The sequence below is a fragment of the Cladophialophora bantiana genome (assembly GCF_000835475.1).
Source record: "Cladophialophora bantiana CBS 173.52 unplaced genomic scaffold supercont1.7, whole genome shotgun sequence".
Classification (NCBI taxonomy): Eukaryota; Fungi; Ascomycota; class Eurotiomycetes; order Chaetothyriales; family Herpotrichiellaceae; genus Cladophialophora; species Cladophialophora bantiana.
The window spans coordinates 797536-825508 of record NW_015971581.1 but is presented as its reverse complement, the minus strand read 5'-3'; the positions used below and the strand labels follow the sequence as shown (position 1 = coordinate 825508).

At 49.9% G+C, this 27973-nt stretch overlaps 9 protein-coding genes across 9 annotated transcripts; 3 read left to right on the top strand and 6 right to left on the bottom strand.

Moving 5' to 3' along the window:
• Nucleotides 1-306: 306 nt before the first annotated feature.
• Z519_05299 (uncharacterized protein) lies at nt 307-1130 on the bottom strand (the record flags this gene model as incomplete). Its single annotated transcript, XM_016763040.1, has 2 exons — nt 307-832; nt 991-1130. The coding sequence occupies 2 exons, from the start codon at nt 1128-1130 to the stop codon at nt 307-309; spliced, it is 666 nt and encodes a 221-aa protein (XP_016620653.1).
• Nucleotides 1131-1789: 659 nt separating this feature from the next.
• On the bottom strand, nt 1790-3045 carry Z519_05298 (uncharacterized protein; the record flags this gene model as incomplete). Its single annotated transcript, XM_016763039.1, has 3 exons — nt 1790-2140; nt 2202-2515; nt 2568-3045. The coding sequence occupies 3 exons, from the start codon at nt 3043-3045 to the stop codon at nt 1790-1792; spliced, it is 1143 nt and encodes a 380-aa protein (XP_016620652.1).
• A 2171-nt stretch (nt 3046-5216) lies between these two features.
• Nucleotides 5217-6171, bottom strand: Z519_05297 (uncharacterized protein; the record flags this gene model as incomplete). The annotated part of the gene is made up of 4 exons (XM_016763038.1): nt 5217-5557; nt 5676-5802; nt 5868-6089; nt 6148-6171. 4 exons carry the CDS (start codon nt 6169-6171, stop codon nt 5217-5219), a joined length of 714 nt encoding a protein of 237 aa, XP_016620651.1.
• Nucleotides 6172-10990: 4819 nt separating this feature from the next.
• Nucleotides 10991-12483, top strand: Z519_05296 (uncharacterized protein; the record flags this gene model as incomplete). The annotated part of the gene is made up of 7 exons (XM_016763037.1): nt 10991-11036; nt 11110-11226; nt 11284-11405; nt 11525-11601; nt 11650-11666; nt 11721-11966; nt 12056-12483. 7 exons carry the CDS (start codon nt 10991-10993, stop codon nt 12481-12483), a joined length of 1053 nt encoding a protein of 350 aa, XP_016620650.1.
• Nucleotides 12484-12933: 450 nt separating this feature from the next.
• On the top strand, nt 12934-13617 carry Z519_05295 (uncharacterized protein; the record flags this gene model as incomplete). The annotated part of the gene is made up of 2 exons (XM_016763036.1): nt 12934-12982; nt 13211-13617. The coding sequence occupies 2 exons, from the start codon at nt 12934-12936 to the stop codon at nt 13615-13617; spliced, it is 456 nt and encodes a 151-aa protein (XP_016620649.1).
• Nucleotides 13618-14593: 976 nt separating this feature from the next.
• Nucleotides 14594-15414, bottom strand: Z519_05294 (uncharacterized protein; the record flags this gene model as incomplete). Its single annotated transcript, XM_016763035.1, has 3 exons — nt 14594-15140; nt 15192-15281; nt 15389-15414. 3 exons carry the CDS (start codon nt 15412-15414, stop codon nt 14594-14596), a joined length of 663 nt encoding a protein of 220 aa, XP_016620648.1.
• A 1059-nt stretch (nt 15415-16473) lies between these two features.
• On the top strand, nt 16474-20510 carry Z519_05293 (uncharacterized protein; the record flags this gene model as incomplete). Its single annotated transcript, XM_016763034.1, has 5 exons — nt 16474-16645; nt 16700-17661; nt 18645-18822; nt 18881-18982; nt 19039-20510. 5 exons carry the CDS (start codon nt 16474-16476, stop codon nt 20508-20510), a joined length of 2886 nt encoding a protein of 961 aa, XP_016620647.1.
• Nucleotides 20511-21987: 1477 nt separating this feature from the next.
• Nucleotides 21988-24441, bottom strand: Z519_05292 (uncharacterized protein; the record flags this gene model as incomplete). Its single annotated transcript, XM_016763033.1, has 1 exon — nt 21988-24441. One exon carries the CDS (start codon nt 24439-24441, stop codon nt 21988-21990), a length of 2454 nt encoding a protein of 817 aa, XP_016620646.1.
• Nucleotides 24442-26886: 2445 nt separating this feature from the next.
• Z519_05291 (uncharacterized protein) lies at nt 26887-27259 on the bottom strand (the record flags this gene model as incomplete). Its single annotated transcript, XM_016763032.1, has 2 exons — nt 26887-26975; nt 26998-27259. The coding sequence occupies 2 exons, from the start codon at nt 27257-27259 to the stop codon at nt 26887-26889; spliced, it is 351 nt and encodes a 116-aa protein (XP_016620645.1).
• Nucleotides 27260-27973: the final 714 nt, after the last annotated feature.

Sequence of the window (27973 nt, the reverse complement as noted above, 5' to 3'; positions counted from 1 at the left end):
GGAGAAGATGATTGAAAGGGAACTGTGCCATGGCTTTCAGACTTCTAGACACAGAGCTGACAATTCTATCTGATAGCGCCAATTGCTTCAGTCTTGTACGTAGCTGATCAAATCGCAACACCTTACCTTGAAGGTTTCTTGTCAAAAGAGGCGGTGCGCCTAGCCTGCGACCAGGTCGGATCATGTTCAATAAATTCATCCTGATACTCACGCTCCCGTGTCGAGAGTTATCCAGGCCTGGCATTTTCCTCTTTTGGCGGGAGAGAATACAAGCGTGCTGATGGTTCGTTGAGATTACAAGTATGGTCAGAACCAGGGCTGCAGAGAGATGCTGCCGCGAATTGGTAGCTGTCCAATATTTGGCAAATGGGTGGACGTTAAGTCCACTCCGCCGAGGTCTGCTCTACTTGTTGACCACTGCCGATTTTCCATGGGCGTATGATCTAGCAAGGTCGCATAGCATAGCGGCGTATACCCTGCCGAATCCTTGAGGATGATATCCAGTTTTTCACCAAGTGCCGGCCGTTCCACAACTACGCTTTCGTGGCCTCGTTCAGCCGCATATGAAAGTGGGTTCCTGAGGTATTCATCTTGTGCGTTGACGTCAACCTTTCTGCCCGATGAAAGGAGTGCTTTGACGAAATCCAAGGCCCCAAAGATGGCGGCGTAGAGCAATGTTGTGCGCAAGCAGCTATCCCTGGGATCGAGCTGGGCGTTCTCGGCGATTTCGAGCAGTCCTTTGATGACAGCAGCAAGACCATACCAGGCACCTTCAAAGATCGAAGTGTTCCAAGGCCACTTTCTGGTTATAGACGTTGAGATCGCGGATGTGCTGCCAAAAAGCTTCACAATTCTGTCGTGTCCCCTTTTGCCTGTCTCCCCATTCTTTTCCTAAGAAGTGAGATCGGCCTGTCCCGTACTAAGCAACAGACTGACTACGGCATAATGGCCACTATCAGCAGCGCTCATTAATGTTTCATGAGCGTGTACCTTGCTTGTGCGTTGATGTTCGCTTTGCCTGTTTCGAGTAAGATTTTAACCACGCCCGCATGGCCAATCTCGGCGGCGCAGCGAAGTACTTCATCACTGTCGAATTCGATTTCTGCCATGGACAATAGCAATCTCGCCATGTGCTCGTGTCCCCGCAGCGCAGCAATTGCTAAAGGATCCGTAAATCCACCAAAGTTGATGGCGGGCCGCCCTGTTGTAAGCACTTGCTTAAAAAATTGCGGGATTCCCAGTGTTCGCAGCGTATATCATGGGTGATGAATTATTGAAATCGTCATAACCAAGGTCAACTTCATCTTCTCTAAGCAAGGGTCCGATTGCAGCCTGATTGCCACTCCTAATGGCTGAAAATAGAGCTGGCTGGAGGTCATCTTTCCAATAATTGATATTAACTTCACCAGTTCGGAGAAGCAGCTTCAATTACCTGTCATCCCCGTTTCTAGCAGCTAGTTGGAGTGGGCTTTCCAGGGGGACGTATATCTCAGCCTTTGGCCCAGGTGCAATGACTCAGCTTTTGGATCCGGGTACACGCCACAATGAAGAAGATATTCAATTATCTCGTGGTGGCCCCAAGAGGCTGCCCACAGCAAAGGATTGCTGTTCTCATCCCGTCTGTCTGGAGCGCCCTTTCCAGGAAATTCTCTACTCCGCTTCCGAGGACTTTGATATCGAAGGAGGTAGTCGACAACTGCAAGACACTTATTCCCAGCCTCGGAAGAGGCCTGTGGCAAGTCAAGTAGGCGAACAGTGCCAAATCCTCTGTGATCAGAGAGTGCTTGCACTACGTCGAGATGACCATACAAGCCTGCATGAAGACCGGGGTTCGTCCAAAACTGTCGGTTGCATTACGATCGACGGCTGGATGCTTGAGCAACAGCTTTACAGCACGGGTATGTCCGTACCATGATGCTAAGTGCAGTGAAGTCTGTCCAAGCTCATCTATCGAGTTGATCTCGATATCACCATGTTGGAGAAATGCCTTCAGAACCTCGTCATCTCCGTTGCGCGCCTCCCGTGCCATTGGAGTCCTGCCGCGCTTGTCTTTGGCATTGACTTTCGCGCCCCGTTGTAACAGGAGGCTTACCACGGGTAAATAGGAAAGCGTGGCTGCAATGAGTAACGCTGTTTGTAGCTTTTGTCCACCAGGTTGAGAGTAGACTTTGCAGCAAGCAGACGGACAACTGCCGGTGAACCGCTCCAAGCCGCGCGATGTAGCGCAGTCTGTTCATCACCGATGCATCTCTGATGTCCGTTGACTTAACCATCAATGCTTTGACTACATTGACATGCCCCCGCTCTGCCGCCAGGTGTATCGGTAGCTGAACATATTTGTCCGCTGCATACTGATCAACCTTCTGGTTGAGATCACTAACCACCTCTTCTTTGCCTTTCCAAGCAGCTCGATGCAAAGCGTTTGCCTTAGAATCACCTTGAGCGTCAAGAGCATTGCTCTTCTCGGAAAGACATCCAACGGCATCCGCAACCACAACCGCAACCGCAGGTCTGCCTTTCGTGCACCCAGTAGTGACCTCTTTATCGGTACAAGAAAAATACTATACTGGAATCCAATCGATAGCTTGTGAGGCTCTGTGAAGCTTTGATGGGCATAGACTTCCCTCTGAAATCCAGAAAACATGATGTCACAGTTCTCCAAGCCTTAACTTCACCTTGCTCTGTCATATCTGTATCACCCAGACCCTCTTCCAAGTTGATAGCAGTGTTGGTCTGCCGATTTTGGGCAGGTTGAAATCGCAAAAACCCTACAACTCTGCCGCAGAGTCTTTGAAACATTCTGTGACAACCCAGGACTTTTACAAGCAGGGCCCCAGAGAAGTCTTTCCCGTTCGACTCTACCATGAAGACATGCTGATTGAGATTTTCCAAAGCCGAACGAATCGCCACCCCGGTTAGGGAAGGAACTCCAATCCAAGCCAGTACGCGTTTGGAAATGCTGCTAATCTGAAACACTTTCCAGGTGCCGACCAGATTGCCGTTATCTTCCACAAGCAGCGAGGCAGGGCGTGAAGCGAAAGGCATATTGAGTATGTTGGCAGGACACCAATTAAAGCCTTTCGACATTGTCGCAGAGTTCTAGAAGAGGTGTCTGTGAGATACTCTGCCAATTTTTCGTAGAATAGTTTGATAGATTTCTTGTTGGGAGTCGGTAATGGTGAATTCAATCCCAGTAAGCAACGCGGCGATGACGGCTAGATCTCTACTCCAAGACGTAGAACGAGGGCCAAGGATTGCCAAATTGTCGATACTTGTGATCGTACCCCGTCTTAGATCTTGAATGGCTTGAGTGGCTATGTGGTAAGCAGGTGTCTCCTTTAAAGCGCTGAGAATGGCATTGTCCAGATCCTTCAAGATATACCTTTTCCCTTTTTTTGAACATTATTCTGACCTTGGGTGATTTTGCCAGCGGTCCGTCTCAGCAAAGACTCCCCGGTGAATTTCCACGCGGTGCCTTCTCCCAGTCGCGCAGCTTCATTCAGAACCTGGCTCGGAAAATGCTGCTTGAGTTGTTCACATCCATAAGAATTGGAGGTACATTCGTGGCGCTGGTCGACGGAAGTGAAATCAAGCTGAGACAGCTCGCAGAATTCAAAGCTACATTGGTCATGATTCGTTCTTGTTCGCGGAAATAATCGCACTTTTTGACCAAGCGGAATGAGCCGCGGTATATTGTCCAAGCCGTCAGGGAGATTCCTAGGCGCCGTCCAGAGTCGATTAGGGCACAGTTTCAGACTTTCAGTAGCTGTATGAACTGCCTGCAGGGCTTCAGAATCTCTGTTCTGCGGCATTCTAGTTTCGGATTCGAAAGGCTGCACCTGTTGAGCTTTTCTGAAAACGCCCATACTTGTTGGGTACGGTCTTTTGAAGTTTGCATGTTTGATATTCCAGCATTTTTGGCGATTAGATTCTGAGAAGGAGTGCCGCGTCCAGAGATATCTCAAGGATCCCACAAGTCCTTAGGACTTTGTCACTCAGGGCGAGGAAAGAAAAGGCTCAAGTCAGTCCAAAAAGTCCACCCAGGTTCTGAGCATGGCCGACATTTCCTCAGGCTGGAGGCTTACCTTCAGAAGCGTAAAGAAGTAGCCGCTCAATCGCATGCAGAGGCGATGTAGAGCGATGGAAATGAAGCGAGCGATTGTGCCAACCCTTAGGTGAGCCGTTGATGGGCTAAACGTGACGGACTCGGTCGTTGCTAATCATGAAGTCTTGAGAATGCTAAAATCTAAAGTTAAAATTGCAGCCTTGCTGATTCATGGCGAATCGAGATCAGCGTCTCGGTGGGCGTGATTGTGTCAGATCAAGATCGTTGGCCTGTCGCTCTATATACCTCATATTCTGGTACTCTCGAAGGCTTTTTTTCTTTACCACCGGTGCTCGTTACTTGGTATTCAGTCTTATTTCCAAAACACTTCAAAAAGACGGCGGATGTGACCTCTCGCACACTGCGCCCTTCGCGCGAGAGCTGTCACGGTTCAAGCCCGCGCTGGCACACAGCCTGTTTCAAAAATTGAGGGGCCCAAAGCACCTGGCGCCTTGGGTGATGCCGACCTTGCTCAACCTGGAAGAGGCTGACAGGACCGCCTGTAATTGGCTTCTTTGGTCCTAGTTTTGGCGGACTCCCAGCCCTAGAGCATGTCGAACAGAAACGTGGTTCGATTGAGGAGGCGATGCTTCTGGGTAGGGCAGGCTTGAAGAAGGCCCTAAAGGAAAAGAGACTGTGGCATAAGGATCATTAGGGAGGATGCATCTCCCTGAGGAAGTCAAGATAAGACGGCGATGATGCAGATGATGCGACCGGCTCGTAGCCATCAGGGTGCGACGAGGAAGATGCGAAAGGCATGTATGGTAAGGTGAGGGTGAGTTACCACATCCGCCTGCTTTATTGCTCAGCATACACGAACAAAATCGTCGAAACTATGCCTTCAAAGGCTCTTTCCATCTTCGGGCCTCTGCTGCTAATCTTCTTTGTCATGCATGTGGATGATGACTGGGGCTGCTACAAATACGATTACACAGCTGGATCCGAAACAGAGCGCAGGCAGGCTTGCTCGCGTGCATGTTCTTAGTACCAGGATGACAAGCGGTACGGGAAGAAATCTACCTGCCTACAATACATCTTTGCTGTGAGGAAAGCTGTCTTCGATCCACTTCTGCAGCACTGTCGCAATGTCCAGGTTGTTCAACTTCAGCATTTACATGTGCCCGTTGCCCGTGATTCCAAGTTCTTCTAGCCGGATGAAATCACAGGAGGCTCCAGCTTGTTGCAAAAACGCTACCGTAGCATGTTCGTACTCAGCATGGTAGCTGGCCTCGCTAACTTCTACCAGCACCGGCATGTTCTGGAGGTTCTTCAGCTCGTGTACCATCCGTCCTTTACTTTGATCCTGCAGCACCACTGGGGATCGACCACTTTGGGTCGCTGGAATGGTGATAAGGCGAAGTTCTGAAGGATCTGTTATCGGCGGCGAAAATACCATGGGGACATCAGCGAGACCCCACATCCGCGCTTTTGAGCCATTGTGTGGATGTGGGCCTACAAAAGGGGCCCCGATCGGTCGACAGCGATAATGGCTTTGGCGAAATGGGGACATGCGTCTGCGGCCAGCCATCCACCGGGAGCACAATGCGAATGGATGATTAAGATACTGGACGGCCGATCCGTTTGAGCAGAGCAGTTATCCCAGCCTTCTGAGCCTGTTCGTATGCAACCAGGTCAGACATGCTCGGTAAAGTCGACGCGTAAAACTGGTCGAATATCAGATCACCACGCTTCCCTCTCTAACACACCGAAGTCAGTAGAGCAGGGATATGAGGCTCCGGTAGTAAATGGTTGCAAGACTCACACCAGGCCATTGCGTGTGCAACTCCGCCTGTGGCCACTTTGCCGCCACCTTCGGTGCGGTGAACATGTCTCCCACGAAGGCTCTCGGATAATGGACGTGCTTTCGTTGAAGGGCCGGTGCGGATCTGCCCCTTGACGCCGTGTCTATCAGGTAGACGGTGTAACTCTGGAGGAGAAAGTTGGAAGTCCATCCTTTTCGCCCCTCCGGCGTATGCAGCCAGTTCTAAGCTTATGTTAGCCCGCTCACTTGGTAACTCCCACGACCCAGTGTTATGCCATACCAACCTGCTTTGACCGCCCCCCATGGACGAAAACCAATTGGTGTTCCCGTCTGGCTCCGCCCAGCGGTGTCAGGCATTCGACGTATGTCTGATCTCACATGGCATGTCCACCAAAGTTCGTGCCTTTGTCCTCCTCGCAGACTTCCCCAACGAAGAAGTACTGCCGGTGATACGGCGTTTCTCTATTGTGAGCAGCGATTGCTGTTGTCGTTTTGGTTGATTCTCTTCGCCGTGTTTTTCTTGAAGCCTTAAGGGTCGAGGGGACGGATAGGAATGCAGTTGTTCTTACTGATATAAAATTGGAATGTACCAATATCTCTCAAATTTTGGAAAGGCAGTTTACAGAGTGTTGAAGTTTAATATCTAGATGGTGTAAGCTCCGCGAGATGCCGACGGCCTAATTCAGGCCGGCCATGCTGTATGTATGATTGCCGTTGGAGCTTTGAGGACTTTTTCGAGTAGCCCGCTCCAGCTCTGCGTTCCTCGGTTCATCCGGTCGCAGGATCGCAAGCCCCCTCCATACTACGGCCTCCTGATCGCTTGAGTGGAATGGAGTGGAGAAGAAGAGTATGCCGAGGCTCCTTATTTGCGGCGCTGTTACCATATGCCGCAAGAATGACGTTCCGCTGCGACACAAATCGGATCGAACGTGGGGAATTCGACATGAAAGCCGATCGCTAGACTGCGAGCCTTTTCATATGGCTCGCACACTAACATAGTATATGTTCTGCTTCTTGAATACTTTGGAACCATAGGAAGTTTGACTCCATCATTTCTCCACGGCATATAAAACTCGAAATCACGTCGATCTCCATCTAGAACAGCTTAAGAAAAGTGATGACTTTCCTTGTCTGGATTCTGAATGTCGGGCTTCCCTTTATGGGTATTTACACTTCAAAAGCCATGAAGCACGTGTGCGCAATTACGATATCTTTCGGTAGCCAGTCGTCGGTCTATACCCATTCGGACATGATTACAGCCTATTTCCAGGTGAACAACGATGTCAGTACTTTTCACTAAAATAAACCCTCTCGTTCCGGATCCTCTACTTATACACTACATTTCCCCCTTCGCTTCCTCCGTTTGTCTGACACGATGCGAAAGCACTGCGAAATTTAAATATATGTCTCCCAATGACTCCAGGCTAGATACTCCGAAGAAATGAGAGTTGTAGGCGAGGCTTAGCAGCTTAATAGAACCGACCATTTCTGCTTATCTAGAGTTGGGATCACTTCAAGACCGGAATTTTAGCTAGATAGCCTCATGAAAGTTAACTCTATACCTGAATACCCTAACCAACCCTTCCAACACTACAATAAATACGGGCACCAGATCCACCGCCCATTACGGTTGAATCTCCTTTACTCGCTGTCGCTACCCGTCGACAACACTTCGGTTTCCCCGTCATCATCAAGTATAGTAGAGTTCCTACTATTAGGCTCGAGGTAGATATCCCGGATATCACTTTTATCCCACTTGCATTCTTCAGATCGGGCAGTTATGTGACGGTTCCCCAAGCTATTCGTTCGGGCACGGTTTGCAAAAGACGTGGCCACATTTGGTCACCGCGTTTGGAATGCTGACCATGCAGATACGGCAACGTAGAAGGTCAATCTGATCCAATTCTTTACGCGCTGCCTCCAGGTCATGGGCCAGCTCTTCCGATGAACTCTGGAATCAAAGCGAAGCTTATGACCTGAGGTGCTGTTCCGACAACGGGGAGATAGAGTTCCTGCTTGGGATCGCTAATCGTTAGATGTTTGCTGGGAATTTTGCCATTCCGGATGCAGAGGCTAAACTGGAGGCCATGCTTCAACAGGACAAGGACAGTCCTTCCGAGTTCGATCCATATTCGCACCATTGCTGGGCCGGATGCTACGGTACTCTGTTCTCACACGTGCATAGCATTATCGATAAATGCAACATCGGCAACGAGGCCCAGTTCTTGACGCGGTGGAAAGTGTGCTGGAAGCCAGAGAGTTGTATTAACGAAAATGATTGGATTCCAGCGTCACTGGAAAGAAACAAGAACCCGCGTTCTCGACGGAGCGAACGGTCAGCGAGACTTTTTGATTCCAGAATAGAAGGATATCGGAAGATGATGGTGGTTGTGAACCTTGAATGACAAGAGCGCGTGCGAGGCACTGTGCTCACGTATAGGCCGCGAGTACTGGAAACTTAACCTTGTTAGCGACCATTTTGTGGACATTCTTTTAGTATCTAGGAGTGAACCTCGACGTCTTGTTAATTGTCTTTTGGAACCAACCATTTTCTGGTAGCTCACGGAATTCTGCGGAGTCAGCTTTTTGGAAGGGCGCAAGTGAAGCCCACCTCGTCCTCTCTCGATCGGTCAAAGATGCGTGGAGGTCGTGCATTTCGACGTCGAGGTGACGTGAGCGACAAAGCTCGGATCGCAATTCGGATTGTACCTGTCTCGCTGGGTTGCCGAAGCGGGAAGTTAAAGATTATCTTGAACGGTGGATCTCCAGTATCACTATGGCAAGCGCCGAGGTGATGAGATTCAAGGCCAGCGACCTCCGGGGAACCGATACGGTCAATTTGGAAGAAATTTCTTGCCGCTGTTAATGCTCCCAGTCACGCACTTAGGTAGATAGGTGTAGTTCTCTGACATGCGATGCCGCCTGGGATAGAGTCACCTGGTGATTTTGGGGTTGACCAGTGTATTTAGGAGAGTCGAGCAGGGTACTCGAGTTGGCTAGTTATTCGAAGAAATCGACTACCGTACTGTAGTCGAGGGTCACCTTCAACTTGGTTAGGGGTTCGATGACATGAGCCAGAGCCACACTAATCGAGGAGCCCGAACGGCCCTCGTATACCTAGTAGGGGCCGTTTTCACTGCAAGGAGATTCGATTACCGCTTTCTGTGGTGCATTTAGCGTTCGTCATGGTCTTTTCGAACCCCCAGCGGAATTTGTATTCCATACTTGGTAGTACCAGGAGGAATAGTAACAGTAATGGCAAGATTTCGCTTGGCCATAGAGACACTAACGCAATTTACCTTTTGCACCCTTCGTGTTCCCGTAAATGACAAAATAATTAGGCCATGGATCACTTCGCTTCTTAAGAGAGCTGGTGGGGTATCGGGCCCCTCATCAGTGTGCTGGCTTTGAAGTCCGTACTGGACATTGGCATTGTAAAAGACATGCTGAGCCAACGCCTCTAACGGTTAATACTTGGACTTGCATACAGGTTTTTAATTACGACGTTACAGTGGGAAGCGGCGCCATACTTTTAAATTACATTCCAATTGAAGTAGTGATAGTCATCCTTCCCAGTATACCTCTAACAATAGCATCTCCGAGACGAATTATCTATAAGAATATAGTGCAACAAGAAAGTGGCTACGCTGGGCTGGTAGAAGGGTAGCAGGGAGATTTAGCTGGTCACATGCCAAACCAAAATGAACTAGGAAAGCGGGACAGTTCAGAGTGCTTGCAGTGCGCCATTCCTTACAGTTTGAACAGAGTCTCATCATTCCATGGTTTTTTCGTGCTGTCTACCTATTTCCTGAGTGTTTTATCGGTCCTGTCCCGGCTCCTCAATGCCGCCGCCGTCCTAGGCGGTCGTTGCCCTAGCCGCTGCTTCTCTGGGTAGTGTTGGTGGTGGTGTTGTCCCGTCAGCGCCAACCAGAAAAGCGTTCTCAATTCCCGACCTGCTGGACAGGCATCTGTGCGTTGTTGCACGTGCATCCCATACCCTGAAGTGTTCTGTTACAGTAGTACGAAGAGAAAGACTGCTTTACATCAGTACTTCGCTTTCCTCCACGATAAGATTCATACTTAGCCCCGTAAGGCACACGAAACTCACTGTGCTCTCTTTAGTAGCCGATATTCCGTGTGGTGGGTCAGAATTTAGTCAGATGAGGCTAAGTAAACTTAGATCGGCGCTACCGCGGCTCCGATAGCTAAAGAGGCGGAGCCGCCAACACTAATTCCCATTAAGACTAGTGCGGTTAAGCCATGCGCTTAGATATTTCTCGCGGAAAAGTAGCTTTGCTTCCGCCGATCCCGTTAAACATTCTCATGCCTCCCCGGCTGAAATGCCGTATACTCTAGGGGCTGAAACGCTATCTATCGATGGGAATATCCGGGGCACCCCGGGTGAGGGGGATCCAGGTAATGAACTCGAGATCTGCCTATCTGCAGCATCAGGACAATTCAGTGATGGGTTCATTCAATGACCATTTCGTTATGAGGACCAACACGGCAGTATACACACAAGTTCTCCCGAAAGTATCGCAACCGTTCAAGACACCGGCCCATTTTCAAGGGGGACGCGATAGGCCAAGGGTACGAACGCCAACTCCATGAATGGATAGTGCAGTGAGAGTCGATCACCCATGCGCCATCTTTCCCATGCCCCAGCCTCCCGACCTTTTTAAAATCGGGAGGTCTGGACATCTGGAGGGACATCCAGAGTGCCAATGCCTAGTCCTTGGTGAGCATCGCTATGATTGGTTGTCGAGCGTGCGACTCGGACATACACCAAGCAGGATGATCTTCCAAGTGATAGCATTAGCGAAATTAAATACGGCCAATTGGTATAGCGGAAGAGTCACGCGTTAACATACATCCTGCGGGGTAGAAGAAAAATTCTAACCGTGTTTCGCCTAAATGAATTCAGCACCTTGCTAGCGTCGCTGAAAGACATGAGGGGATGACTTAATTCATCATGAGTGGGAGACAAAGGTGCCCAAAGTAAGCGCAGATATATAGCTAACCCCATCTCCCAAGTGCAAATTCACTTTCTGTAAGAATCACTCGACGCTGAGGACTTCTATAACCAAAAACATCTATCGTCACCTAAATAAGTATCCAAAAACATGGCCGTTCCAGAACTACAGTGGGCTCAGGTCAATGAGGGTGGAAGTATGTATTCCCTCCATTGTTTGCGACTTTGGTTCAGTTCCAAAACTGATGGCTGCTACTCGACGGCTCCTAGGGCTCCATTTCAAGCAGATTCCCGTTCCTAAACCTGGCAAAGGAGAGGTGCTGGTAAACATCCTCTACAGCGGTGTTTGTCACACGGATTTTCACGCTCTCAATGGCGATTGGCCTTGTACGTCGCCAATTTGAAACAAGTTGCGAGCCTGTGGGATAATCTGACCTCTAGTAGTTCCCCCAAATGACCCGTTGATTGGAGGCCACGAGGGTGCTGGCGTTGTTGTGAGCAAAGGCGAGTTAACAGAAGGTATCGAGATTGGAGACAAAGTGGGTGTCAAGGTTGGTAGCTGCTTAGTTCTGGAACAAACCGGATACTGACACTGTATGTTAGTGGATCAACAACATATGCATGGTTTGTCCCCCAAAATGAAACTAGAGAAATGGATACGTCTGTGAGTGCCCATGGCTAACAGATGAAACATGCGTGTGAATTCTGTGAAGAAGGAAACGACATACTGTGTCCCACGGCGAAATTCTCTGGCTATACCACGTACGCTCAACCTTTATTTGGTTAAATATTTGGCTAATGTTCGCGCAGGAACGGGACATTCCAGCGTCGGTGCAAACTCTGTTCTTTCAGACCCTTCTTTGGCTAATCGAATGGGACAGAATACTGTCTCGCCCAAGCTGCCACAGTTGCCAGGATTCCAGATGGGTGTAACATGGCCGCAGTCGCGCCCATACTCTGCGCCGGAATCACGGTTTACAAAGGCCTGAAGACATCCGAATGCAAGCCCGGCCAGACTGTTGCTATTGTGGGTGCAGGTGGCGGACTCGGTAGCTTGGCTCAACAATACGCAAAGGCGATGGGCCTCAGGGTCATCGCCATTGACGGAGGAGAGGAAAAGGGAAAGAGTGAGTTCTTGGGCGCCGCTCCCCTATATGCTCTGAGTTATTTTGCGAAAGGTCGGGTCGTCTGGATGGCTGACAGTTCTGGCGTCTAGTGTCGCTCGAGGAGTTGGGCGCGGATACCTACATCGACTTCCTGAAGAGCAAAGACATAGTGAATGACGTCAAGAATGCCACTGCAGACGGACTTGGCCCTCACGGTGTTATCCTCGTATCAACTAGTCCAAAGCCGTTCGAGCAGGCATCGGAGTACGTTCGCCCAAACGGAACCGTCGTCCCAATTGGTCTACCGCCGGACGGCAATATTAAGGCTTCCGTATTTTGGGGCGTCTTGAAGATGTTGCGAATTAAGTGCTCGTATGTCGGCACACGCCGTGACACAGCAGAAGCTCTCGATTTCTTCGCACGTGGGTTGATCAAGGCTCCGTATAAGCTTATTGGACTCAGCCAGCTTCAGGAGGTCTACTCTTTGATGGAAAAGGGCCAGATTCTAGGCCGATATGTTTTGGACATGTCAAAATAGTCATTGTGTAAGGTCAGCGAAATGCATAGAGCCAACGCGGTCAGTTTTAGAGTAACCCAGAACTCACTCTATTACGCCGTCGCTCGGAAATAGAGGCAGCTGCTTTATGAAAGTCTTGTTTTCACCACAATTGACACTTATCACTGAAACAGTCTACTAAGTAGTCCCAACCAATTCGATGATATCCCTAAAGAGCTGACACAATCAAAGTACCCAAGACTGAGTCAATCTTGTTGAAGCAAGAGACATTCGGTGTCGCAGACTGTTGGACCGCAGGCACCAGATCTGGCTATGACATCAACGCCATGGACCTTGCTGTCGTCCTGTACAAGAATCAGCCTCCTGCAGCCTTGTACTTATCCGTGTTCGCTCATCTGACTCATAGTTAAGCATTCCGGTGGCTCTTCAGCCTAGAATTGTCTCAGCTGCCTGTCCAAGCTGGGATGGACAATGGAACGCGATGGACTCCTCTCGACACTCATTTTTGTACTTTCCAAAGGTATGTAAGTCTTTAATTCTACAAGTTGTTTACAGCTTTGTGAATCTGTCGCTGCAGACGAAAGAGCACAATAGGATCTAGCAGATGCGGAGAAGAGGTACATTAAGGATATTGTGAAGCTCCAGCAGGGTCTTCGCTTTCAAGGTATAACTGACCATGAATATCGTCGACACAGTGAATTATCCCACCAGGGTGTCCAAAGTGTTATTACTCACTTTTCGTTGGCAGTTTATTGGGGAGACTTTTTCACCCATCTAGACGGGTTCCAGGGCGTCACAGTCAACGAGCTATCCATCCACATTCTACGAGACTATGTGCCTGATTTCAAGCTGTTTACCAGTGCAGTGGCAAAGGGTGGGAAAACAACGTTGTGTTCGGGAAAGATCAAACACGTCCGTAGCACATTTGTTGAATCGTTCGAATGTCTCAAGGGCTTGGTCCTGCCGGAACAGGTCAAGAACGTCAAGATGGCAATGGGCTCACCTCACTGGTTTCATTTCCGCAGGGTTGTGCGGACCCTTCTGACGTCTACTCTTGTGATGCTGAATACCACCACGATGTCACAGCAGCTTATCAAGCGGAATTGGAAGCACTCTATGCTGCAGGCATGCGGAATCTTCAGATCGATGATCTAACAAAAACCTTGTTCTGGGACTCGTAACGACCAAGTTTCCTCGGCTTCAGGATTCCGATGTGTTGAAGAGAAGAATTTGGGAATCTGCGAGGTTTATGGCGCAAGGCAGTGGGCAGAATGAAATAGACGCCTTGAATAGGATTAGTGTCAGTGGTCAGTGCGGGTTCGCCAGCGCGAGTGTTAGACTTAAAATGACGAGGAACGACATGATTGAGAAACTGAAACTTGTCCCGTGGTATTGCTGATGCTGTCTCGCCGCGGGAGGTATAAATGAGGCGACTAATCACCGCAAATCTCACGGTATATATGCTCTCCATAAAATACCATACGATATATTGGGAAGAAATCAGGCAAATTTAGCCCATTAGCAACATCAGGTCATTAGTGTCCCGCTGGATGTTAGATCATCCAAGATTACCCCCTCACTACATTACCACTCGCTTCAACATAAGTGTCAGACGGGTCGGGGTTTCCTAGAGGAACGAAACGGTGGGATCACGCGCGATGGTATACCTTCACAAACTCGAGGCCAAGGTGGTGCGGGTCTAAATTCTTTGAATAGCCGACGGCTACAGCCATGTCTTCAGCACGACCTCGCGCCCGGTTAACAATCTCCCCTGAGGAATCGAAGCGACATCTCAAACACCTAGGTCAAGAGATTTCCGTTTTATTGATTCGAGTACTCCAATTCAGAGTTGGCCGCACGACAGTGGAACAAGCACAGTGATGAGCTCAATTTTCACCAACGTCGTTTCATCGAGTTGGTAAGTGCTATCCGATTCCACACATTAAAGCTTCTGCTAAACTATTCATTCTTTCGACATCCAGTACTTTCATTTCCGTAGTGATTGACGATTTAGAGTCTCAAAGATCCATATTAAACTCTCTGCGGAAAGATTGAACCCTTCCCCTTCCCCGAAAGTTTGTCGTCCGTTGACAAGGTTACATTCCTTCCCTACAACCTCCATGTGATCTCTTCAGTTCCTCTTTTTATTCAACCGACCACGGAATATCGTCGATAACTGGCTTAGATCCCCAACTGGAAGCTGCACAGGGAATGCAACCGAGGCCAGGATCTGCGCCACCAGTAGATACCAACATAGAATGCAGACCGTGAAGAAGCAGCCACCGGCGGCGGTCTGTAGTGATGTTGCAGCGACGCCCTCAGCAGCCTTGAAAAAGACACCGGAGAGGCAACCCAACCCGGGAACCAGGAGCAGGAATGTCAACATGAGTACAAGGTTGGTTTTCAGGGAAGCAATGAAGTATATAAAACACAAGAGGCCCATGTAAAGCGGAAAGTAAGCGAACGTGGCGTTGAAGGTAGGGTTTGCGAAAGCCGTCTCTGGATTCTGAGGCTGGTATGCAGTAGCCGCATTGAAGTAGGGTGTAAGTGTCGCTGCGAATGAGAGCCAGAAAGCGCCGAAGGATCCAAACACAGCGAGCTGGAAGGTGTGCCCAAGGAAAAATTCGAAAAAGGACGCAATCACCATGAGCAGACCGCCGAAGAAGTAGAAGACGCCGCTGTCAGGAATCAGTACAGGACTTGTGTCCGGGAACCGGGGATGTACTTACATTTCAGCAGCACCGAGTCCGCCGGCACCTCGCCAGCCCATCAATACGTTTGAAACGGGTGTAAGTGAAAGCAGAAAGCCGGCAAGCGCACTATAGAGGTCGTGAGTAGGTATGATTTCCGTGGGTGTGATTGTGTCCTACAGCGGCATGGGATTTCCCAGAGACGATTGAACACTGTTGAAAGGATTGGTGTTCACCTCAACGTGTTGAGGACGGCTGCCATTAGGAAGTTGGGAATCCATCTTAGGGAGTTCTGCCCTCTCGATGTCTGAAGATAGCCTTTCTGGGTTTCTCAACATGTCTGAAAGTTTAGGTCCCAAGAGAGAGAGACAGGCAAGGGTGCAAGACGGAGTTGCTGTAGACTCAGCTGGTGACTCAGGTCGCTTTCTATACTTTCTTCTGGACGGCAAATACGTTGGCCGATATCCAGTCTTTCCGGGTGATTGGAATTACTTGACGGTGCTGATTTTAGCTCAGACTATCCAGCAAATGAGATCCAGCTCAAACCTTTCTAAAATGACCACGATCACTTCTGGTGGGGACATTGACTTCACGCTAGATGCTGGAGCCTGCTGATCAGCCTTTAATCTGGGGAGAATGGGGTCTTTCAAGCGGGGAATCTGGAAGTGGAGGATTGTCAGCAGACTGTCCGTGGAAGCCCTTAGAAACAGAGATCCTCCTCTCCCAGGATTGTCGGGACGAACAGGCGGTGATTAGTTACGGAGAGCTGAATAAAACCTGGTCACGAGCGGCCAAAGAGAGTCAAGACGAACTTAGCTAGAGGAATACTAGTAGTTCCAACAATCAAGAGTAGGACAGGCGAGGATGTGGCCCCAGAGCCCATCAAAACAAAGTCCCTCGACGATCGTTGCTCTCACGAAGCGTCCAGAGGTTTTTGTTCCCCACTGATTGCGACCATGTGCTCGTCTAGCACCAAGCCAGGATTGATGATACAGGACCTGGTTTGACGCTAGGAGAGAATCCTCGGACATCTAAGATAAATATGCTTGTGTGGTGCTTTTAATTTACTTTGGCACTATAGAGTCGGCTCCGCAGCCCCAGACTACGAAGACGGCTCCGAGATATAGCTCCACACTATTACAGGCGCCTCTACACTAGTTCTCCGCTTTACGAAATCCGGGGCGCCTTGCATGAATCTGTGGCAGCATCAGCCCTCAGGAGTAGGTGTGAAGAGTACGATATACGTAGACTTGCTGACCGAATGTTGCCGATATGGCAGCCTTGAGCGGGACCAAGTTGTGACCGAATGTCTGCTCTCACCATGATAGATGCCACAATAGAACTAGAATCTAGCTGGTTATGGAGACAATCGAGGCCTCCAAATGTCAAGGATCGAAAAGAAAGCACCATACGATGTCTTGGAGGTCGAGTTGTGGTCTCAGGTGAAGCAGTCCGAAACAGTTCTTTTGACACATTGCTGGTGAGACTGAGAGGTTTGTCAGGTGTGGGAGACAGCCGCTACGATGAGATCTAACTCTTGACTACAGGCATTATTCTAGTATCCCAGGGAGAAGACACATCCATCGAAGATCTCGTCACATTGACCGATGCCAAATCGCTTTCTCAATTCCAGCTTGATGAGGCGAATGGCAACAGCAATGTGAGCTTTGGTTTTAGCTTACCTACCCACGCACCGAGACTATGGGGTGGAACAAGATACCTCCCACAGTCAGCAGTTCTTGCTGGATTTGCTTCAAGGTTCCCCAACTCCAGCGGCTTGAATGATCAGAAAGTGACCCAGGGAGTCTGCGAAACCTCATATTGGGTCGAGGCAGAATTTCGGCTTGAGGGACAACAAGTTGGTTTCTTAATCAAAAATGTACGGATTTCGGATCTATATCCTTGCTTACAAATTGCGATCGGACGGCCGGCTCATCTGTCTATCCCGATCAATTCTGGTTATTTCGCGAATTTGTTTTACAAAAGGACTGTCAACCTTTCAATGACCTTTGGAGAGTCAGAGCCTATCGCCTGGGACCATAAAATGGGTAATCGATACATATCCTTCCCACTAACACTCGCAATGAATACTCGGAGCTTCGCCAAGGAAGTTCTCCCCTGGGATACCAGGCAGTCCCTCAGATGCCGGGTCAAAGTCAAGTGGAGTATGAAGGTCTCTTTTTCGACAACTCAGGACAACTCCAGTGCGTCGTTCGACACAGATCGAGTTGTCCTCAAATGGGTCGAGACTTCACCAATTCAAAGTTCGTCGATATATTTCCGCCCCGTGCTTAACTCCCAGGACACAACGGTCACAGACGCGGAGGTAGCGCCATCTCAGTCTTGTACTGCAATATCTCAACTTGATCTCCTGGCACCCGATTTTATCCAACAGCCGTCTAGTCAATGGGGCCTTGTATCGAGAGAATACACCATGGAGGTCACACTGATCTTTGACAAGGTCGATGGCCTAACGCTCCCTAAGTTTCACAGAATCCTCCATCTGGATGTAAGACCCTGCGACACATGCAGGGGGGATACATGGGAAATGTATACGTTGCAAGAGGGCGGCGCATCACCACGCTATCAAGAACCCGTCAGGCAGACAGCAAGGCCCACCTCTCCGCTTCCTATTTACTGTTGAATTGGAATTAGAAGATACACAATGCTAGCATCAGATACATCCATTGCTTTCTTACACGTAAGCCGATCATCGCAGTTTGGACACGAGTGTTGAAATTCTCTAGTGTGCTCAAAATCTGATATTGAAGAAAAAGCGGGCATCGTATAATTTGCTCCACAAGTGCTTGTGCGACAATTTGACGTTACGGGAGCTTGTCACCATGGTTTGGGGACAACAAACCGAGGTATCTGATGGATGGGCCCAAAATTAAGCCCCACGAAAGAGGAAGATTGTCTGCCCGAGATCTTCCGCCAGGAGCCGAAGATCATTGCTCTAAACAAGAAGGTGATTACATCTAGATCAGCAGATGGAACCTTGGGCATCAAAGAGATTTGGACTCGGCGAACCACAATCGGCTGGGGGACCATGGTTTCAGGGCGGGCCCTTGAACTCAGGTTCGAACTGCCTACAAAAGTGACTATCAGATTGCGAAAACATATCGGACTCGAACCCCTTGTCCAATCATTTGTATAAGATAGATACTTGGCATTGACTGGAGTCCCCGCAGACTTCAAAGCCTCAGAGAATGATGGACGATTTGCAGTCAGAGGAGACATTTTTTTGAGTTCAAAAGACCGGCGGTTCCGCGTCGATAGGGCTCTAGGACTCCGAGTCCCCAGGATGTGGGGGTGGAGCGGAGATTTCAATGGCATCTTTGTTTTTCACGGAGACAAGGCTGCTCTTTCCAACTTGACGTTACCCAATGCGGAATGTTTGAGGGATGCTAACGACCTGGAGGATAAATACTCCAGGGACGCGTCCCAGAGGCAAGAATGAGAACTGAAAATCGTGGACAACGACGACAATAGCTTCACACGCAGCAAATCCAGCCAGCCAGTATCTCTGCCACAACAATGGGCGAATACACCCCTCATCCCGGAAATGCTCTAAGGAAAGAGTTGACAGAATTTGCTCACCGCCGTAGCAATGAGGGGCCATATGCGGATAATTTGGACGTGGATGTTCTAATCGTTGGAGCTGGTTTCGGTAGGTCCAGCTTTTGTGGTCGGCGCACCAGCAACGCACTCAACTAACCATTTCCTAGGAGGCACGTACCTTCTCTACGAACTGCGCAAGGCCGGCTATCGGACAACTGTATATGATGCAGGCACCTCCTTCGGGGGCACTTGGAGGTGGAACGTTTATCGTACGAGAATTCAGATCTTTTACTATACTAGAACTTCAATCTGACCCTTTTGGCAGCTGGCGCCCGGGTTGACAGCGAAGTTCCGATATACGAGCTTGCCATCCCCGAGGTCTACGAGACCTGGCACTGGACAACTAACTATCCAGACTGGAAGGAGCTACAAGCGTATTTTGCCCACGTTGATAAGGTCCTGAACCTCTCTAAGGACGTTGCTTTCCAAACCGTGGTAACCTCGGCAGAGTTCGACGTTAATTCCGGCAAATGGACAGTGACAACTTCAGACGGACGCAGCTGTAAAGCCCGATTCTTCATCGCCGCCTCTGGAATGGCCGCCAAACGCTACATTCCTCAATTCAAAGGCCTCGAAAAATATAAAGGTGTGATCAATCATACTTCCTTCTGGCCTAATGAAGACGTCGATGTTCAAGACAAAAATGTTGCGGTGATCGGAACAGGCGCCTCAGGGGTTCAAGTTGCTCAAGAATGGGGTCCCACTGTTAAGAGTATGCACGTCTTTCAGAGGACACCAAATCTCACTATACCCATGAGAAGACGAGACCTTACGAAGGAGGGACAAGACCAGCTTAAAAGCATCTATTCAATGGTGCACGAATTCCGCGATCGATGCTTCGCAGGCTTTCATTATGATTTCTGTGAGCGCAACACCTTTGACGACACTCCGGAAGAGCGCGAGGCATTTTTTGAGAATCTCTGGAAGATAGGTGGTTTCCGCCTCTGGCTTGCCAACTATAAGGACTTCTTATTTGACGACAAAGCAAATCGCGAGACTTACAACTTTTGGCTCAAGAAGCAACGGGCGCGACTTACGGATCCCGTCAAACAGGACCTCCTTTGCCCTCTTGAACCACCGCATCCGTGGGGTGTAAAGCGGCCTTGCTTAGAGCAGAACTACTACGAAGTTATGGACCAAAAGAACGTCACAATCGTCGACATTAGCGATGAATCTGGAAACGATATTGCAGAGTTCACAGAGAAGGGAATCAAGATGACGAATGGTGACGAATACGAATTTGAGGTTATCGCCCTTGCGACCGGCTTCGACGTCGCCACTGGCGGGCTAACTCAGATGGGACTCAAGTCTATCCGTGGTACAACTCTTGACGACGAATGGAAGACGGGCATCAACTCATTCCTCGGAGTCACCATTGAAGGATACCCTAATTTCTTTTACCTTTATGCGGCGCATGGTCCTACGCTTCTATCTAATGGTCCATCATGTGTGGAGGTCCAGGGTCGATGGATTCGCGATGCGATTAATATGATTACCAGACAAAATATTAAGTACATCAACCCGACTGACGAGGCAACTAAGCAGTGGAGGGAAAGAATCGATAGCCTCGCGAGCGCAACACTATTTCCCAAAGCGAAGCGAAGCACTTACATGGGAGGTAGCATTCCTGGGAAAAAACGCGAATTCGTCAGCTATGCTGGCGGCTTGGGCAATTACAGCGCAGAGATTCGTGCCTGTTTGACAGGATTCAAGGGGTTTGAGGTTGTGAAAGCCTAGTCCGTCACACCACAGCAAGGTAGAATGATAAATTCGATTTCTTGGTCTTCACGCACGCCTAACTCCTGCTTCATGTTCCTTATCTCAACTTGCTCATCCGCTTCTCCATGTGGGGCGACGCCTCAGACCAAGTTTAAGAAGAATTACGACGAATACTGGAGGGTTAGAAGGCGCGACTGAATGAGAGTTGCGCTTGAGATGCTGTGGAGCTACGCGCAGTCGTGGCCGCCTTTCGAATTCTGCTCTGTGAGACAGCGTGCCCGGAAACTCATTCACCAAGGTTACTAACGACCTTCAGCCTTGACGGGCAGAGATCCTGTTGACGGGGTCCGAGATTGCCTCTGTGGCAAGCCACCTGCGACGCTGGCTGTCCCATCAACTGCGCCACTTCCTCGCCGTTCTGCGATAGCATGACGACGGAATAGAAGGTTTCAGAAATGGCCTTCAGATCACAGGCCAAAGTGTGTATAAACAGGCAGAGACTCTCTAAATAGGCAGAGAGACAAGACACAATCAAGCAGATAGATTCCACTCTCATTCTGTGTACAACAGATGCCATCAGGGAGTAAACAAGTCTGAACAATGCTAGGGTGCATGTCAGCGTTTACAAAATCCCTAGTGCCTGTACTTAGCTATGCAGCACCACCGGGGTAGCAACTATCAAAATGGTACTGGAAAACACCCAACGCATCACATGGCGGAAAATGCGGTCCTGTAGAAGCAGCGGCCGATGAAATAAACAATCGCTCGCAAAGTAACCGTCTTCGAAAGGTTAATAATTACAAGTCAAAGGGAAGATCATGAACTTTGGTCTTCCTAGTTATTTACGGTACAATTTCTCTCCCGTCTTAGTACTGTAACAAGGCAAAGTGGCTGTGTTGGGCTGGTAGAAAGGTAGCAGGAAGCAGATTTGGCTAGTCACATATCAAACCAAAATGGACTAGAAGGACAGAACAGTTTACAGCGTTGACAGTGTGCCATTCTTCACAGGTTGAACAGAGTATCATTCCATGGTTTTTTTTTTTTTTTTTTTGAGAGTGCCGTTTACTCATCCCCCAAGTGTTTTATCGGTCCTTTCCTACTCCTCAATGCTGCCGCCGTACTAGGCGTTCGTTGCCCTAGCCCCTACATCTCGGTGGGTGGTGTTGGTGTTGCCCTGTCAGCGCCGCCCAGAAACGCGTTCTCGATTCCCGACCTGCTGGACAGGCCTCTGTGCGTTGTTGCACGTGCACGCCGAACCCTGAAGTGCTCTGTTACAATAGGAAGGATGTTCTTGCTTGTTACTTAGCGATGCCTAATGGCCGGCTGGTTGGTATGGATGGTTCAATCTGGAGTTTGGTTTTCCTTGATACGTAGCTAAGTATTTAACACGTGCATCGTGATCACCACCAATTCTTGGTGGGATAACGGGTCAAATTAAGACAAGCTAGCTACCTAATGCTAATCAACCTAAATCCAAACTTGACAGCGACAGCCTTCAGTCGGTGTTGGTGAACCGACTCATCCTTCGCTTCAAGGATATTGCCAATAGAAACGCCATGTCCGATTTCCGACCAAGGTCCAGAAGGGCTTCCACACAGTGGCCCAAACTCAAGTAAAGTTGTCCAAAATCGCCGGGAGTCCACCTTTGTGTGGCAGGCTCTCCCGATATAGGATCAATCTCACCAAGCCAAGTCAAAAATTGCTCGGAGACTCTTGCAAAGGAACGGATCATTATCTCGGTCCATGGTTCGGTAAGGAGTGCCCCGTCGTTGACAGTAGGGTGGAAGTCGTCGGATTGACCAAAGCTACATCCCTCCCTCACCTTGCCAACCTTACCGAGTTCGGCCATTTCGAATGCGCTTTGTTTCCTTATATGGAATAAAAGCCCGCATGACCATCGTATCGCGCAGTGGTGTTCGTCGCTTTCGCCAGTTTTGTCGAGGTCCTCGATGAGATCGGACAATAGAAAGCAGGCTAGATTCCAGTGGCTGGTGAGAACTGAGTACCATGACTGGATTTGTACGGCAAGCTCGTCATGGCGGGCGATGCAGGTGCTGATGAAATTGCCGTAGTGTTCGTTCCAATACTCGTAGACTTTTAGGGCGTCCAGTATTGTCTGTTCTAATATTTGAGTAGGAGTTCGCCGAAAACGTGCATTCTGTATTTGTTTGATCTTGCGAAACAGCACCGCCTTTACCGGCGCTGCTTCCCGAAGAAGTGCAGTTGCAGCTTCCTTCTCAAGCGAGTAATTGACTGGCCCTGTGGAGCGACCGTAGCGCCCGAGGAAATACATTCCCCACGGATTCATGGGCACGTTGGTGTGGGCATCTGCTGATGAAAAGGATAAATCTGTTTCACTCAGGGTGTCTGAGGTGACCATCGATTTCACATGGTCCTCGGATAGGATCACGGAGTCTTCGTCCGACACCACCAGCAAACGATTATTGATGGTCGCTGCAAGTGTATCGCACAACATTACCAGCCAAAAGAGCTGATTGAACGTCATTCGATCCAGCCAGACCTCAGCATCGACTTCGCATGGTGGAGAGTAAAACACCCCTGCGCTTCCAGCGTATTTGTCACGCCTTGGATTCGTCCCGCTGAGCTTGACTCTCCTCGCAGATAGCCGCATGAGTGACTCCCGTATATGAAGTGAATCCTTGTCCATGTCCAAAAGTTCTTGCGTCTCGGCAGAGTTTGGCACACTGCCTGGACGGACACGGGTTGATGATTCACAGCCAACACGGGTACGGCCCTGGGAATCGGATTCATCGTCGCTCCGCATGAGGCCACGTGAGGCCACCTCAACAGCTATGCTGGAACCATAATAATCCGTCCTTCCTTTGCCGTGGTCCTTCATGCGCTGAAAGTCCTCGTGCGAGAGCGGCTTTTGCGTGAAGGCAAAAAGGACCTCAGCGAAGGCGACTTGGAAGGAATCCATGCCGCTGGTCTGCTGCAAGGCCCGGCGAGCCTCATTCCATAATGTTTGTTGAAGAGATCTGTCGAAACTTGCCAACTTTGCCTCGGCGAAATCGAACAGGGATGCCTCGATCAGCTTTTGGAATTCTTTGGAGAATTGATTGCTATCTCCAACCCCCCGGCCATTGAATAAGTCAAATGCGCTAGCACCACTGAGCTGTGACCATTGGGCTGCGAAGGCCATGATGGACGCTTGCAGGGCATGGGATGCGAGTTGGCGTTCCCTAGGTGTCAGGGGCCGCTCGCTGAGAACGCAAGAGGGGCGATCCAGCCTCTGAATTCGACGAATCATACCGTACTTTCTGACGGTGCCTTCATTGTATGCCCTAAAGTCCTGGACGCGCCCTCTATGTCGGTCGATGCCTTCATTGTTATAAGGGCAGTTTTGCTCGGTAACCCAACACACCAAAGCGTTTTCCAGAGTGTCGCAATAGATATGTTTTAGGCTTGAAGATATGAGAGATTTATTGGTTTTCTCGGCCAAATAGTGCGCTGGTAAATTAATGCGTGGATGAGTCTGTCCCGATATCCCCATCCACGCGCTTCCGTCCTCGGCCGCGCTTACTTCTTCGAACTCGTAGATTGGATTGCCCTCGCTGTCGTCGTTATTGAAATTAGGGCGTAGAGAGTCGCCCTCGCCTAGTGAATCCGAATGTCCACTCCCACAGATCGATTCGCTCATGCGATGTGATGTACCATTGTCTTGAACGCAGCTCCATGTCGAAGCATCGGCAAAATTGGACAACGGTTCGTGTGGATAGAAATTGAGCTCGGGACGGCCAGCCGGGGGTGGGCAGTGGGAGCCGTTGATGTTATCCACCCGGCCGAAATATGAAGCTAGGGGAAACCCAGAACCAGTTGGCTTGCTCTGGCGGTGGTAAGCCACACCTGATGCGGTACTGAAACTTGCGCTTCTTTCTCTATTCGTTGTTCCGTTTGGGAGCTGAATGCCGCTTATTGTTCCGAGCATATGTCCCCTCTGGAAGGATCGGTCTTTTGCATTGCTTACCTCCTCCTTTTGCAAGCTCCCAAAAGTGCAAGTCTTCCTTGTTCTGATACAATTTGAACAGCCAGTCCATTGCATGAACGCAGCATCGCAAGCTCGTTTAGAGCGTCGACATTGGTCACAGCTTCGATTCTGCCGGCGAGGAGTCTTGTAGTGGTGTTTGGGGGGAGGCCCCGTAGATTGTCCGGAAAACATGGAGATCAATTGTGTGAGGATACCGGGAGGCACAACAGATGGAGTGTGGGAAAGTGGGCGAGGAGGCAGAATAGATGGGGTATGGGGAATGGGCGGGGGAATCAAATACTCCAGCTCTAACAGAATGCTCCGTACGCTAATTCTCGGGGATCATTTTGGCTTCGTGATGTCGAAGTTTGGCTCTGTTGGACGCCCAACCCCGCCCGACTACCTCGTATCGTTACCCTGGTAAGCCCCTCGACCACCAAAACTGTTTCACCATCACCGCCAAAGAGAAATTCTAATGACTGCCCTAGGCACCAAGGGTAGGTAGTGGGGGTTTAACTTTGCAACTGGTCAAATCATCCGAGGCACCTGCCTAGTCGGTCGTCGCCAAGCTGCATTCGCCAACCACCAAGTTTTGCTCCACAAAAGCAACTCCACGGCGAAGAGAGGCGTGGAAAACGCTTGCAGTAGCTACGTTCACGGTCGAGAAGATGTCGCCACGAATTGATCCTAGGTAGATTACGTGGAAGGTGGAGGTCAAAAGCAGCATCTGTAACCTTTTTGAACAGATAGAGAAATCTTCAGAATGTTATGAAGGGAGATCAGGCCTCACCTACTACGCCTTGGCATGTTCATTTCCTTTCTACCTCGTATCCTAATAAGCGCTTGCAGCGTTGACTAAATTTGAGCTACTCTTCCAGGCACTCTTCCAGGCACACCGCCCTCGTACATCAAGAGAAAAAAAAATCCAGAACACGAGGCAGCAATCGAAATTATCACAACTCAGGCTAGCGAACGGGCAGAAAGGTCACAATGACCCTGTCCAGGTTGGTGGTCAAGCCGTTTTAGTGGAAAGTAGAGAGTCAGAAGGACTCGAGACTAAAGGAAAGAGAGGGGTTCCAGGGCTAGTCCCGAAATGGGCTAGTGTCTTAGTGTGGCAGAGCCACGTGATAGAAAATATGACTCGGAAAAGGTGCCATTCAGGCATCGACAAGCAACTACGGCCAAACACTGTTATTTTACGCAGCAGACACTGGACATGACGCAAAGGTCGAAAGATTTCTTGAAGGGCGCGCCGATCTGGAGTCGAAAGACCAAGCCATCAATGCTCACGGAGGAAAGTACGGCAACGCGCTACAAGCGGCATCAACAGGCGGTCACGAAAAGACACATACTTCTCGACAGTGGAGCAGATGCACAAGGAGGATGCTGTGGCGTTCTGCTACAAGCAGCATCAGTAGGTAGTCACGAGAGAGTGGTGGGGATACTCTTGGATAGAGAAGCAGAGGTGAGTGCCCAAGGACGAAAGTATGGCAATGCCCTACAAGGAGCATCACGCACGGGCTATGAGGAGGTTGTGCAGATACTCCTCGACAGAGGGGCGGACGTCAATGCTCATGGGGGATAATATGGCAATGTGTTACAAGCGGCGTCATACCGTGGGGACGAGAAAAGTGATGCAAATCCTCCTGAACAAAGGCGCAAATGTTAACGCCCTGGGTGGATTTTATGAGAGCGCAGTACAGGCGGCAGCGGAGGGAGGCCATGAAAAGGTTTTACAGGTCTTGATCGAGAAGGGCGCCGACGTGGCTGGTCAGGGTACCGACTTTCAAGTTTGCTCCCACACTTTAGCTAGATTCAAAGCTAGAACGTGGTGGATCTACATTCATTGGGACGTACTCGGTGTCTAAAAATTGTTCCGGCTGTTTTGCCCCGGCTCTGGAGCGAATTCCTGGAGCGAATTCTTTTCCTCCTCCGACTTACATGCTGGGTTCATTTCACTGAGCCGTCAATATATGGTGTTTCCTCTTCCTCCTCTGTGCCCGTATGTCTGACAGCAACCGAGCAATTGTCTCCCGACACTTCAAGCGATGCTTCCCGTTGCAATAGCGTTTACCCTCGATGGTCATCCGCCTCGGAGTCGGGCCCGTCATATGAACAACCTTCAGGGCTATGGGCGCATGCCAAGCAGGGCCGAGTTCCGAAGCACTGTTTCATACCGTCAATCTGAGGTTCATCTCGTGTGAGACATCGGTGATGTACGTGCCCCAATGCTGAGGCTCTCGCAGTTTCGGCAGACGCGACCGACGTGGGAAGGGCATCGCGGGCAGCGACAGTGGCCAGTGTTACCGCATTGTGGACACTGTCCTTCTGGACTTCGTGACCTCTCATCCCGGTGAGCAGTCTCGGGTCCCGAGCCAATTGACCACCGCGTCGAAGGCATCCATCCTAGGCGACGGACACTTCTCCTGATCGTCCGTCGTACTGGGGCAGGATCAAGCCGTCGGCTCTTAAAGGCAGTTCGAAAGTTGGTAGGTCTGTTTACGACGATAGACTCACGGTTAAACTCAGCGCCGTCGTCATTGTCTTCACCCTCGTCGGGGATGCCAAGGTTGTCGCTCACTCGTTCTCGTTTGTGGCCTGAGGTGGTGGTCTTGGGAGGAGGTGGGAGGAGGCATGGTTGCTCAGATAACTTGGGAAAGTGCAGGAAAATCCACGTAGTACAACCTACGAAGTCTTGCGCCTCGTCAGTGACCGCGGAATTTTCGTTCAAGTAAGTCACTTTCGCCAACACGTCCAAATTGCCTTGGGGCGGAGCCATACTGTAGGGGACACCACTTGACCCCTTGAGCTGTCATCGAAGGTGGCGACCTCTGCCTCCCGCGGAGCCGGCATGCCTTCAATATTCTTGCCCCGAACTTGTACGTCACAGTCCATCTCTTAACCCTGTTGCTCTTGAAGTGTTTTTATTGTCGCGTACACGTCGGGAAGGGTGATAGAGTTAGAATCGACGTCCGTCGGGAATCGCGCAGGTCGGAGAGACGGAGGGGGAAGAAAGATTTTTCAAGTTTCCTTAGGATCCGTCATAAGATCCAGCCATCCCAGGTATCATCAAAATGGGTGGGAGTCTCGAAGCAACGTCGGGGCCGATTGCATGTTGCGCAGATGGCAAGTTTGGTCAAGGTCAGATGCAGTTGAAGGAGTTCGTAGAGATTCAAATAAAGATTGCCATGATGCGATGACCGAGCCCGAGAGTTGAGGATTCGGGGGACAATGGGATGGAAAGTGGCGCCTATAGCTCTGGAAAAGACGACGCGAACATATGCGATGCCATTCCTATTTATACAATACTGAATTTGATGCCGTATAAGCAGACAATTCCATAGTGTCAGAACGGGCGCAAAAGACTCCCTGGCTGTCGTGATCGACGCTCCTTGCTTTGCCCTTGCTTTCAAATGCCTTCTCCACATCATCAATGAGCACTTCAGCTTGAATATCGACCTCTCCGATGCTTGTAATGCTGTAGTCTTCTCAG